Source organism: Squalius cephalus (assembly GCF_949319135.1).
Source record: "Squalius cephalus genome assembly, chromosome: 2".
NCBI lineage: Eukaryota > Metazoa > Chordata > Actinopteri > Cypriniformes > Leuciscidae > Squalius > Squalius cephalus.
Window position 1 is genome coordinate 64,742,784 of NC_137123.1, and position 13,564 is coordinate 64,756,347.

General features: G+C 47.9%; 1 protein-coding gene across 1 annotated transcript; it reads right to left on the minus strand.

The window, feature by feature from the left end:
- Nucleotides 1-461: 461 nt before the first annotated feature.
- Nucleotides 462-13,315, minus strand: nfkbiz (nuclear factor of kappa light polypeptide gene enhancer in B-cells inhibitor, zeta). The gene is made up of 12 exons (XM_079864158.1): nucleotides 13,002-13,315; nucleotides 12,508-12,593; nucleotides 12,390-12,423; nucleotides 12,200-12,294; nucleotides 10,859-11,247; nucleotides 10,660-10,765; nucleotides 10,404-10,550; nucleotides 3,767-3,830; nucleotides 3,532-3,683; nucleotides 3,326-3,436; nucleotides 3,053-3,220; nucleotides 462-1,351 (listed from the first exon to the last, which is right to left on the minus strand). Exons 1-12 carry the CDS (start codon nucleotides 13,195-13,197, stop codon nucleotides 1,307-1,309), a joined length of 1,593 nt encoding a protein of 530 aa, XP_079720284.1. The 5' UTR covers nucleotides 13,198-13,315; the 3' UTR covers nucleotides 462-1,306.
- Nucleotides 13,316-13,564: the final 249 nt, after the last annotated feature.

The window sequence follows — 13,564 nt, forward strand, 5'->3', positions numbered from 1 at the left end:
GAGTTTCACCAGACTCAGAGTATGAGGAAACCTTCTTTCCGTCTCTTATACAATGACATATTTATTTCCCTCTAGTGAAAATAAAACTTGCATAAGTGAGGGGATTCTCCTGGGATATACTTTTCAAATCTATTTTCAGTGTCTTCCGTGTGTGCCTATTGTACGTATATGAATGTGGAATTTTGTCATTGTGATTTAAAGGTCAAAGTTTATTATTAGATGAACACGGCTGTGACAGAGACTTTCCCAGGTAAACGCTTCAACAGGCGAATACTGTGCCGTAAACGTCATTGGTACGATGAATATTAGCACCATTACTGCCTTGTTATGGTCTTTCATGAGTTCCTGTAAGTCGTGTTGAGATGTATGCTTGTTTTCCTCATATTTAGTGTGATTACTTCCTGGTCTGGGTCAGTTTTCTGCTCTTTTGTTCTGAAATGTGTTGAAAGCTGAAACACTCGTGAGAACAGAGGAAAATGAAACTTTATTTAAGGTCGAATTACAGTTGACAAAATCAAACTTACAGAATATCAAGTGACATGCAGGGAAACACTAACCCACTCCTGCCATAATACACACAGAACACTAACCCATCACCACACACACACAAACATCATGTTATAATGCACGGACGCTATCTCTGTTTTCATAAAGAAACACCTTTAACCATATTTTAATGCAGGTGTTAACAGTTAGAATCAAACTGATAATCTGAATATTTATCCAGGATAATAATTAGAGGACTTCTAGAGAATCACAAAAAAGTTAATAATCAATGGAAGAAAGTCCCAAAGTGACATGTTGAAACACGCCTTGAGTCAACAATCAAGGACGTTCTGGTTCAACTGGTTTTAAGTTACTGATTACCATCTCTGATAGAGACTCTGGATAATGTTTAACATGCAAACCTTGAAAGTAAAAATAACAATATGCATATAGTTATATTGTTTGGAGATAATGTTTACAACCCTTTACACACCAAATGCAACACTTCAGATCTGCACTGAACAAGAGAAGAAGATTCACTGTTTAACCCAGTCACTGAATCTGACAGTGCGACTTCACTTCCTTTCTCTTTATTATTACTTGTGAATCACCTACTCATAACACGGATTCCTCCTCTATTGCCAGGCAGATCCTCTGAACTGTTGCTCTCACTTTCCTGTGCCGTCTACTACTCAGTAGTGAACAATGATAAAACTGTTTCATAGAAACAACCGACATCTGCCTGAAGTGGCAAATGGTTCTGTACACGATCCGGACTGCCTGACTGACAGCGATTCCTGTGGGACGAAGGGGTTGGAGTTCAGGAGCGGGACTGCACTCCTTTACCTTTGAGGATCCGACGCACCTGTGGAGAAGAGGAGGAACAGGGTGAGTGGAGAAGAGGAGGAACAGGGTGGAGAAGAGGAGGAACAGGGTGAGTGGAGAAGAGGAGGAACAGGGTGGAGAAGAGGAGGAACCGGGTGAGTGGAGAAGAGGAGGAACAGGGTGGAGAAGAGGAGGAACAGGGTGAGTGGAGAAGAGGAGGAACAGGGTGGAGAAGAGGAGGAACAGGGTGAGTGGAGAAGAGGAGGAACAGGGTGGAGAAGAGGAGGAACAGGGTGGAGAAGAGGAGGAACCGGGTGAGTGGAGAAGAGGAGGAACAGGGTGGAGAAGAGGAGGAACAGGGTGGAGAAGAGGAGGAACAGGGTGGAGAAGAGGAGGAACAGGGTGGAGAAGAGGAGGAACCGGGTGGAGAAGAGGAACAGGGTGAGTGGAGAAGAGGAGGAACAGGGTGAGTGGAGAAGAGGAGGAACAGGGTGGAGAAGAGGAGGAACCGGGTGGAGAAGAGGAACAGGGTGAGTGGAGAAGAGGAGGAACAGGGTGGAGAAGAGGAGAAACAGAGTGGAGAAGAGGAGGAACCGGGTGGAGAAGAGGAGGAACAGGATGGAGAAGAGGAACAGGGTGAGTGGAGAAGAGGAGGAACAGGGTGGAGAAGAGGAGGAACAGGGTGGAGAAGAGGAGGAACAGGGTGGAGAAGAGGAGGAACCGGGTGGAGAAGAGGAGGAACAGGATGGAGAAGAGGAGGAACCGGGTGGAGAAGAGGAACAGGGTGAGTGGAGAAGAGGAGGAACAGGGTGGAGAAGAGGAACAGGGTGAGTGGAGAAGAGGAGGAACAGGGTGAGTGGAGAAGAGGAGGAACAGGGTGAGTGGAGAAGAGGAGGAACAGGGTGAGTGGAGAGGAGGAGAAGAGGAGGAACAGCGTGGAGAAGAGGGGGAACCGGGTGGAGAAGAGGGGGAACAGGGTGAGTGGAAACGGTGGAGAAGAGGAGGAACAGGGTGAGTGGAAACGGTGGAGAAGAGGAGGAACCGGGTGGAGAAGAGGAGGAACCGGGTGGAGAAGAGGAGGAACCGGGTGGAGAAGAGCGGGAACAGGGTGGAGAAGAGGGGGAACAGGGTGGAGAAGAGGGGGAACAGGGTGGAGAAGAGGAGGAACAGGGTGAGTGGAAACTGTGGAGAAGAGGAGAAACAGGGTTAGTGGAGAAGAGGAGGAACAGGGTGGAGAAGAGGAGGAACAGGGTGAGTGGAAACTGTGGAGAAGAGGAGAAACAGGGTTAGTGGAGAAGAGGAGGAACAGGGTGGAGAAGAGGGGGAACAGGGTGAGTGGAAACGGTGGAGAAGAGGAGGAACAGGGTGAGTGGAAACGGTGGAGAAGAGGAGGAACAGGGTGGAGAAGAGGAACAGGGTGGAGAAGAGCAGGAACAGGGTGAGTGGAAACGGTGGAGAAGAGGAGGAACAGGGTGAGTGGAGAGGAGGAGAAGAGGAGGAACAGCGTGGAGAAGAGGGGGAACCGGGTGGAGAAGAGGGGGAACAGGGTGAGTGGAAACGGTGGAGAAGAGGAGGAACAGGGTGGAGAAGAGGAGGAACAGGGTGAGTGGAAACTAGAGTCACACAGTGCGCCTGAGGCTCTTCTGCTGAACGGCCCAGACCGGTTTCATCAACGTTCCTCCAGTGGAGTGATATAGAGTTATACAACACTGATTATATAAGCCTGATCCGGCTCTCTCACCTGTTCTCCCAGTGGACCCTCGGGCACCAGTTGGGCCGGCTGCTCGTTCTCCAGGTTCTTGGCGCTGGGATCGGCTCCTCGTCTCATCAGTAACCGGACTGCCTCTACCTGAGCCTGGCGACCCTGCAGAGCGCTAGCCATGTGGAGCGCCGTGTTCCCGCTGAACGCCTGTCGATGACATCACACAGCGGTCACATGATGCCCAGCGAGTGGTCACATGATGCCCAGCGAGTGGTCACATGATGCCCAGCGCCACACAACACTCTCACTAACCTTTGCGTTTATGATGGATAAGTAGCTGGGCTGATCCAGGAACAGGCGCAGGAGCTCGACGTTAGCCTCTTCAGCAGCCATATGTACAGCGGTGCGCCCACTCTTACGGTCCTGTGGGAAACATGGGACAGCGTGAGTCGGGGACATCACACAGACGGCACTGAGGCGTGACTAGCGTGACGGAGACGTGACTGAAGCGTGTTCACCTTGGTCTCCAGCGAGGCGCCCATGAGCATCAGTGTGCCGATACACTCGCTGAGCATCTTCCTCTTCTGCTGCAGAGCCAGACTCTGAGACACACACTGCTCCTGCACTGCTGCATTGTGGGACAGCACCGCCACGTGCAGAGGAGTGAGGCCTACACACACACACGGGGTTAGGGCTGGGTCATATGCTGGGGAGTAAACACTGCTAACCAGGACAGATGAAGAGTTCACTGACCGTCGTAGTTGACCACCTCCACATCGAGCGCTCTCCCGCTAGCCTGCACGCTTCTCTGGATGGCCTGAGGGAAACAGCGAGTTTCATCAGAATATATGTATGCTAGTCACAAGACAACTGAGAGTAAACAGGTCTGAACATGCACTGCATTCTGGGAGAAGGGAGGCGTTCTGCATGAATGCTACAGTAGCGCGACGGGTAACGACTGCAGCGACGGTTGCGTGTCACGACCTGTCAACACTTCATGGCTGGCAGAAACACAGGCATGTTGTTTTGGGCTCTTATCAAAGGCGTTGTTGTGCTGCCGCTCGAGGGGAATTTTCCACTGCACTGCATGGCGCTTTTTTGAGGAAATGCATATTAGTCAAGCATGTTATGAGGAAGTTAGTGAGTGCAGGGTAAAAATAAACACAGAGCATCAAGATTGAATGATAGACCAGGACTGTTGACAGATGAGATAATAACACCATCTAACTGACGTGTGCGCAGGCTAACAAGGAAACACTGTGTACACATTCTTCACGAGTGTGGGTTAGGTTGGGCCAGGATGGCTGACTAGTCAACCAGTTATTCAACAACTGACTTGTCAATTAATGAGTTTGAGTAGTGAGGTCAAGTTGTGAAGGAGCATTTATCTATTTAAATTTATTAGACCATAAGCGTGCTAATATTGCTAACGGTTAGCATGGTAAAACTATGACGTTTCTTTTAATTAATCTGATGTGAAGCTTCGCTTTTGAACAGATTCAGTCCTGCTGAATACACAGGGGGAGGGGGGGGTTTGACTCAATTTTAATGTTTAAATTAAAGTAATCGAAAAGCATGTCTAATTAATTGAAATCATGAAACTTGTACAATTTAACAACAATTTATTAATAGTAAAACAAAAATTACATGTTGAATAGGGCCGGGTATCATTTAAAAAATATAACGCACATAAAGCTTCTGCAAACCACTGGCAAAAATAGCCTAATGATTATGAATGTAAAATCAGCAAGAAGACATTTTAATTGTTTATTAATAAACTAGTGTTTTCTGAGTCAGTGTCGGCTGCAGAGATGAAGTTGACGATCTCATTACCGCAGTATAGTGAACGCAAATAGTGATTTATATAGTGATTTATCATGTGGATAAAATCCTACTTGATAAATCGAAAACAATGTGTGCAAATAAATGGCACATTGTCTACGTCTCTTGTCTCTACTGTGGGAGTACCACAGGGGTCAATTCTAGGGCCACTGCTGTTTTGCTTATATATTAATGACCTGCCTTCGGTCTGCAAGGGCATAAATATTGTTATGTATGCTGATGACACAGTATTATATACCCATGGGAGAATTGCAACAGACGTAGCCAAAAAATTTATCAAGTGTCATGAGCAAGGTCAGTGACTGGTTACCTGACTCATGCCTCACATTAAATGTTGAAAAAACTGTAACTATGTTCTTTACAAACCGGTCTATACATAAAACTTTTCTGGAAATTTTAGTAAATTGCCAACATATAAAACATGTAGATACATTTAAATATTTGGGGGTAACTCTAGATTCGACACTTAGCTTTAAAGGTCATGTTAAAAAATTGTGCAACAAATTTAATTTAGTAAATTTTAGATACATAAGAAACTCTCACCACTGAAGCATCCAGTACTTATTTAATGCAATGATCATCCCCCACCTTTTGTACTGCATTACATCCTGGTCTCAGGCATGTAAAACAGTCATAAAACCTTTAGAATCTTTGTATAAAAACTGTCTCAAGATCCATGACAAAAAAACACGTCATTATCATCACTGTCAAATACTCGTCAAAGATGATATACTTAGTCTTGATAATCTAATAAAACACTCAAATGTGTCTTTGCTACATAAAATCAAATATAGTGCTACTGCTCCCCCTCTGAAAAAGTTTGTAACACTCTGCTCCGAAAAAAACAGTGTGAACAACTAGAAGTGTCACAAGGGGGGAGTGTAGCTTCCCACAACGTAAAACCCAATTTGGGAGTTCCTCCTTCTCATGTGCGGCCATGAGGCAGTGGAATACCCTTCCCACAGAACATATCTTATGTGCAGATTCTCACACTTTCTCATGCCTAACAAAGAGTTGGTTGTTAAGTAAGCAAGTTTGCACACATCTTTGAGATAATATATCTGTGTGTGTGTGTGTGTGTGTGTGTGTGTGTGTGTGTGTGTGTGTGTGTGTGTGTGCGCGCGCGTGTGTGAATGAGTGTCTAGAGTTGTGCCTAAGATGCTACTGAACTGTTTAAGTGTGTTTGCTGGAGAGGGAGGAGACAGAGAGTAAATGGGCTGATGGCCTCCCTGTTTCTGTTTTTTGCAAACCTGTTTGTTTGTAATTATAATGGACATCACTTTATCCACAATTCTGTGAAATTTCTATTTTAAAATCTTTTTATTTTATTTTTTATTTGTCATACCTGCCCAGGGACTACAGGTGGAAATTAGCAATTGTTGCTATAACCTGGCCCAAGACATATTCTCTTGCTTAACAAGTTTAATGTTTATTTGTGCATTGTCCCTGTTTCAAAACAATTTCCATTCCATTCCATTCCAAATGCACTTTTCATTTGGATTATGTAATCAGAATATTTGTTTTCGATTTGAATTGGTTCGTTTAAAAGTAGACATTTCAAGCGTTCTCTATGCCGGTTTCTCACGTCTGTGAGGAGAATAGCCTAAACACTGAGTTTCGGTTCATTTGTGACGCGCTCCAGTCGAAGACGGAACCACTTTCTGCTCGTAAGTTTATTCTGCGCTGTCAGTGCTTCATCAGATTTGTTGTGTTGCTGGTCTTGGCAGCAATGATCGTCACAAATATATTAATTGAATTCATAACAGCAATTTATTAATTTAAAAATAAAATTTGATTTCTAAGAAAAGTTTTTTTTAATTCAGAAATTATGTTGTGTATTTTCATTTTTATGGCAATCAAATTAAGGCATAAAACATTAATTAAATTTGTATTTTAATCATGAAATTAAACTAACCCTATTGTCAAACAAAGTGCTGCACAAAAAAATAAAGTTTAAATTATAATGTATAATTATTAGTGTTAGTATTATTAGCACATTGAGATTAGATAAATTCTACTGTACAACAGTAACATATTTCTGTCACAATTTCAAGTTAAACCAAACTTTTATTATGATGGGTTGCCATGAAGACCTTTGAGTTTCTGTGTGTTTATGAGATGACGATAGTTTTTCTCAAGTGAAATGGTAAAATGCGAGTGGCTTTGGAGATGAAGTTCATGCATCCATATCGGGATGAATATGAAAACACAGCGAGAGTCACGTGTGCTTTTGTGTGTGTGTGTGTGTGTGTGTGTGTGGGAAATGAAACCATTCATTCACACAGACCATGCAGGATTCATATTTAAGTAGACTTTTTGCGGTTTAATATTCAGAGACTCTACTCTATATCACTATTTGATTTAAGTGTACTGACCTGCTGATTATTTACTAATCAAAAAAATTTACAAATTACGTGAAATTCCACGTTATGAAGTAAATTCCATTTTTATGACTGGATTCCTCAATTCCATCCGCGTTTTCCACGTCGTGGCAGTCATAGGTCCGTTATGAAACCGTTATGATGTTTGAAGGAGAATAAAATTATTTAATAAATATGATAATCTAGTGGTTGAGGTTCCATTCAATTGTAATGTGAATAGAAAGAGTAACAGGAGTACTTGCAGTGTGGGGGCGGAGTAACAGGAAGTACTTGCAGTGTGGGGGCGGAGTAACAGGAGTACCTGCAGTGTGGGGGCGGAGTAACAGGAGTACCTGCAGTGTGGGGGCGGAGTAACAGGAAGTATCTGCAGTGTGGGGGCGGAGTAACAGGAAGTATCTGCAGTGTGGGGGCTGGGTAACAAGAAGTATCTGCAGTGTGGGGGCGGAGTAACAGGAAGTATCTGCATTGTGGGGGCTGGGTAACAAGAAGTACCTGCAGTGTGGGGGCGGAGTAACAGGAAGTATCTGCAGTGTGGGGGCGGAGTAACAGGAAGTATCTGCAGTGTGGGGGCTGGGTAACAAGAAGTATCTGCAGTGTGGGGGCGGAGCAACAGGAGTACTTGCAGTGTGGGGGCGGAGTAACAGGAAGTACCTGCAGTGTGGGGGCGGAGTAACAGGAAGTATCTGCAGTGTGGGGGCGGAGTAACAGGAGTACCTGCAGTGTGGGGGCGGAGTAACAGGAAGTACCTGCAGTGTGGGGGCGGAGTAACAGGAGTACCTGCAGTGTGGGGGCTGGGTAACAGGAAGTATCTGCAGTGTGGGGGCGGAGTAACAGGAGTACCTGCAGTGTGGGGGCTGGGTAACAAGAAGTATCTGCAGTGTGGGGGCGGAGCAACAGGAGTACTTGCAGTGTGGGGGCTGAGTAACAGGAAGTACCTGCAGTGTGGGGGCGGAGTAACAGGAAGTATCTGCAGTGTGGGGGCGGAGTAACAGGAGTACCTGCAGTGTGGGGGCTGGGTAACAAGAAGTATCTGCAGTGTGGGGGCGGAGCAACAGGAGTACTTACAGTGTGGGGGCGGAGTAACAGGAAGTACCTGCAGTGTGGGGGCGGAGTAACAGGAAGTATCTGCAGTGTGGGGGCGGAGTAACAGGAGTACCTGCAGTGTGGGGGCGGAGTAACAGGAAGTACCTGCAGTGTGGGGGCGGAGAAACAGGAAGTATCTGCAGTGTGGGGGCGGAGTAACAGGAGTACCTGCAGTGTGGGGGCGGAGTAACAGGAGTACCTGCAGTGTGGGGGCGGAGTAACAGGAGTACCTACAGTGTGGGGGCGGAGTAACAGGAGTACCTGCAGTGTGCGGGCGGAGTAACAGGAAGTACCTGCAGTGTGAGGGCGGAGAAACAGGAGTACCTGCAGTGTGGGGGCGGAGTAACAGGAGTACCTGCAGTGTGGGGGCGGAGTAACAGGAGTACCTGCAGTGTGGGGGCGGAGTAACAGGAGTACCTGCAGTGTGGGGGCGGAGTAACAGGAGTACCTGCAGTGTGCGGGCGGAGAAACAGGAGTACCTGCAGTGTGGGGGCGGAGTAACAGGAGTACCTGCAGTGTGGGGGCGGAGTAACAGGAGTACCTGCAGTGTGGGGGCGGAGTAACAGGAGTACCTGCAGTGTGGGGGCGGAGTAACAGGAGTATCTGCAGTGTGGGGGCGGAGCAACAGGAGTACTTGCAGTGTGGGGGCGGAGTAACAGGAAGTACCTGCAGTGTGGGGGCGGAGTAACAGGAAGTATCTGCAGTGTGGGGGCGGAGTAACAGGAGTACCTGCAGTGTGGGGGCTGGGTAACAAGAAGTATCTGCAGTGTGGGGGCGGAGCAACAGGAGTACTTGCAGTGTGGGGGCGGAGTAACAGGAAGTACCTGCAGTGTGGGGGCGGAGTAACAGGAAGTATCTGCAGTGTGGGGGCGGAGTAACAGGAGTACCTGCAGTGTGGGGGCGGAGTAACAGGAAGTACCTGCAGAGTGGGGGCGGAGAAACAGGAAGTATCTGCAGTGTGGGGGCGGAGTAACAGGAAGTATCTGCAGTGCGGGGGCGGAGTAACAGGAGTACCTGCAGTGTGGGGGCGGAGTAACAGGAGTACCTGCAGTGTGGGGGCGGAGTAACAGGAGTACCTGCAGTGTGGGGGCGGAGTAACAGGAGTACCTGCAGTGTGGGGGCGGAAGGAGTACCTGCAGTGTGGGGGTGGAGTAACAGGAGTACCTGCAGTGTGGGGGCAGAGTAACAGGAGTACCTGCAGTGTGGGGGTGGAGTAACAGGAGTACCTGCAGTGTGGGGGCAGAGTAACAGGAGTACCTGCAGTGTGGGGGCGGAGTAACAGGAGTACCTGCAGTGTGGGGGCAGAGTAACAGGAGTACCTGCAGTGTGGGGGTGGAGTAACAGGAGTACCTGCAGTGTGGGGGCAGAGTAACAGGAGTACCTGCAGTGTGGGGGCAGAGTAACAGGAGTACCTGCAGTGTGGGGGCAGAGTAACAGGAGTACCTGCAGTGTGGGGGTGGAGTAACAGGAGTACCTGCAGTGTGGGGGCGGAGTAACAGGAGTACCTGCAGTGTGGGGGCGGAAGGAGTACCTGCAGTGTGGGGGTGGAGTAACAGGAGTACCTGCAGTGTGGGGGCAGAGTAACAGGAGTACCTGCAGTGTGGGGGCGGAGTAACAGGAGTACCTGCAGTGTGGGGGCGGAAGGAGTACCTGCAGTGTGGGGGTGGAGTAACAGGAGTACCTGCAGTGTGGGGGTGGAGTAACAGGAGTACCTGCAGTGTGGGGGCGGAGTAACAGGAGTACCTGCAGTGTGGGGGTGGAGTAACAGGAGTACCTGCAGTGTGGGGGCGGAGTAACAGGAGTACCTGCAGTGTGGGGGCGGAGTAACAGGAGTACCTGCAGTGTGGGGGCGGAGTAACAGGAGTACCTGCAGTGTGGGGGCGGAGAAACAGGAGTACCTGCAGTGTGGGGGCGGAGTAACAGGAGTACCTGCAGTGTGGGGGTGGAGTAACAGGAGTACCTGCAGTGTGGGGGTGGAGTAACAGGAGTACCTGCAGTGTGGGGGTGGAGTAACAGGAGTACCTGCAGTGTGGGGGCGGAGTAACAGGAGTACCTGCAGTGTGGGGGTGGAGTAACAGGAGTACCTGCAGTGTGGGGGCGTGGCCCTTCTCAGCACACACGTGTAACGGGGACCGGCCCCAGCAGTCCAGGGTGTTGATCTCAGCGCCGAGAGAAAGCAGGTCTTGTGCGATCAGGTGCTGATCTGCAGCAACACTGACCTGGAACGCGCTCTGATTGGAGGAAGAGATCAGATGAGTAACAGTAATAACAGGGTGTGTACACAGGTGTGTTTTTACAGGTAATCCCATCGGTTAAGGGAGTGATTTCTCAGGGCTGTACCTGCTGGTTGTGTTCCTTCATGTCCAACATGTCAATGGCGGCCATTTTCCTGGCAAGGACGTAAGCCAGAGCTCTCCTGCCCTGAGCCACTGCGATGTGCAAGAACCTGCCAATCAGACAACAGTCACTGATCCTCTGATCACAGATCAGTGACTCTCTAACTCAGAGCGTTTGCACATCAGTAATGATCTGAACTCACGTGTCTCCGTCTCCGTCTCGAGTGCTGAGCTCCACAGGACATAGAGCCGCCAGTTTCTGCTCCTCCTGCTGGATCTGCCACTGGAAGAAGGACACTGGGGCGACTGGGGTCGCATGGTGTGTGTGCGCTGGGATGGAGTGTGTGTAAGAGCAGCTAGTGTACAGGGGCAGAAGAGACTCACGACACACACTCTCAGCTTCAGCGAACAGGCCCAGAAGAGACTCCTGAGCCCGAGCTGGACCACACACACTCTCGGCTTCAGAGAGAGACTCACGACACACACGCGCTGGGCATCCGCTCACGCTCACGGACTCGATGGACAGCACCTCGCCGATGTCCTCCAGCATCTCAGTGTCGTAGAGCGAGTTCTCACCGCGAACACACGCAGACTGAGAGAAACACACAGCGAGAGCTCAACAGTTACTGAGCAGGGAACACACACACACACACACACACACACTGAGGGTTACTGAGCAGGGAACACACACACACACACTGAGGGTTACTGAGCAGGGAACACACACACACACACACACACACACACACACTGAGGGTTACTGAGCAGGGAACACACACACACACACACACACTGAGGGTTACTGAGCAGGGAACACACACACACACACACACACACACACTGAGGGTTACTGAGCAGGGAACACACACACACACACACACACACACACACTGAGGATTACTGAGCAGGGAACACACACACACACACACACACACACACACACTGAGGGTTACTGAGCAGGGAACACACACACACACACACACACACACACTGAGGGTTACTGAGCAGGGAACACACACACACACACACACACACACACACTGAGGGTTACTGAGCAGGGAACACACACACACACACACACACACACACACACTGAGGGTTACTGAGCAGGGAACACACACACACACACACACTGAGGGTTACTGAGCAGGGAACACACACACACACACACACACACACACTGAGGGTTACTGAGCAGGGAACACACACACACACACTGAGGGTTACTGAGCAGGGAACACACACACACACACACACACACACTGAGGGTTACTGAGCAGGGAACACACACACACACACACACACACACACACACTGAGGGCTGACTGCAGGACTGTACGGGTTCATCACCACACAAGACCAATCGGCACTAGATTGTCTCTTGCTCTGGATTTGAGAAGTTTCTAAACTAATTTAACTAAAATGTATTTAGAATTACCTCTACGCTAGGATTCTTATTAAACTGTATAACACAGAAGAACAAAACACTCACAGATCTTTTTCCATTAGAATCACAGAAAGATGACACTGAATATTAAACGCACCAGAATGTTTCCGTCTGTGACTCGCACTCGTTTCGCTGGATAATGAGACGGACTCTCCGCTTGCCTCTTCGTTCCCTGCAGCAAATGAGTCACGGCTGCAATAAAACAGAAGATTAATTTTCCAGTCATTTTTGACAAACAACTTCCTTGTACAATTAGAGCTCATAACTGCAAACAGTGATGTAGTTACCCGGATATTCACTTTCAAATGGATATTGCTGAGCCTGTGAAGAAGCAAATAATTATGTCCATTAATAATACAGTACAGATACAGCACTGAAACACGAAGTAATATGTTATATAAGCACCTGGGTGTCGTGATGGCGCTTCTGCAGGATCAGCTCTTTGACTGTGTTCTTCACTCGAACACCTTGATAGGGACTCCGTTTACGCTCTTCAACAATTAAACAAAATTAGCTTTAATCCCTTTAATTACTGTCCTCTGAAACACTGATTAACATACTTTACATATATTTCACATATTTTGACAGTCTAGTTGCACAAACTTAAATAATAGTTTGACCAACAAGCAGTTAGTCAACAGGTAATCAGTTATACTTTTCAGATTTAAATGAGGAAAATCTACCTTTTTATGTAAATAGCTTTAAAAATAAGTTATGATCAGTTATGATTTTAGGGGGGGAAAAACATGAAATGACTGACTTGTCTAAGCAGTTTGCGCTATAGGTTTTATTCACCAACACATTGTTTTCTTGACTCCCATTCAGTTCGCTAAATTAAGATTTAATTACATTTTTCGTTATTAATTATAGGTATTACATCGTAATTCGTTATTTCCTACCGTTGACGGAGTTTGGCGGGCTTCCCGCATCGCTCCAGCTCTGGTCCGAGTCCGAGTTCGGGGACCCGGCGGACAGGCTCGGTTCTGTGGGAGAAGAACAACCGTAGAACGACCACAGGTGGACCGGACTGGTCATAACATCGGTGTCCCGGTCCAGAAGACCCGAGAATTCCTCAGAAACTCTGTCAATTATCATGTTCTCTTGCTGCGACGCGCGTCTGAGCGTTTGATCTGAATGACGCGACGCGACACTCTCTGAAGAACTTATTAGCGCGTGACGTGCGCCGTGACGTCAGGACACGCCTTCATTAATACTTCAGCGTTCAGAATCATTTATGTAATTAAAATATAATTAAAACAACATTATGAGAGATTCGGCTCCTGTTTTCAGATGTGCGCCTGATCAGGGAACAGACCATCAAGATCTTCATAAACTGAACAGCTCCGTTACTGTTATTGACTGATCCAAATCAATCCAACAACACCATTTAGAAAAGCACTGAACCAGATAATCCACATCTACAATTCAAGACAATGTAAATGAATGAACGAACGAACGAAAA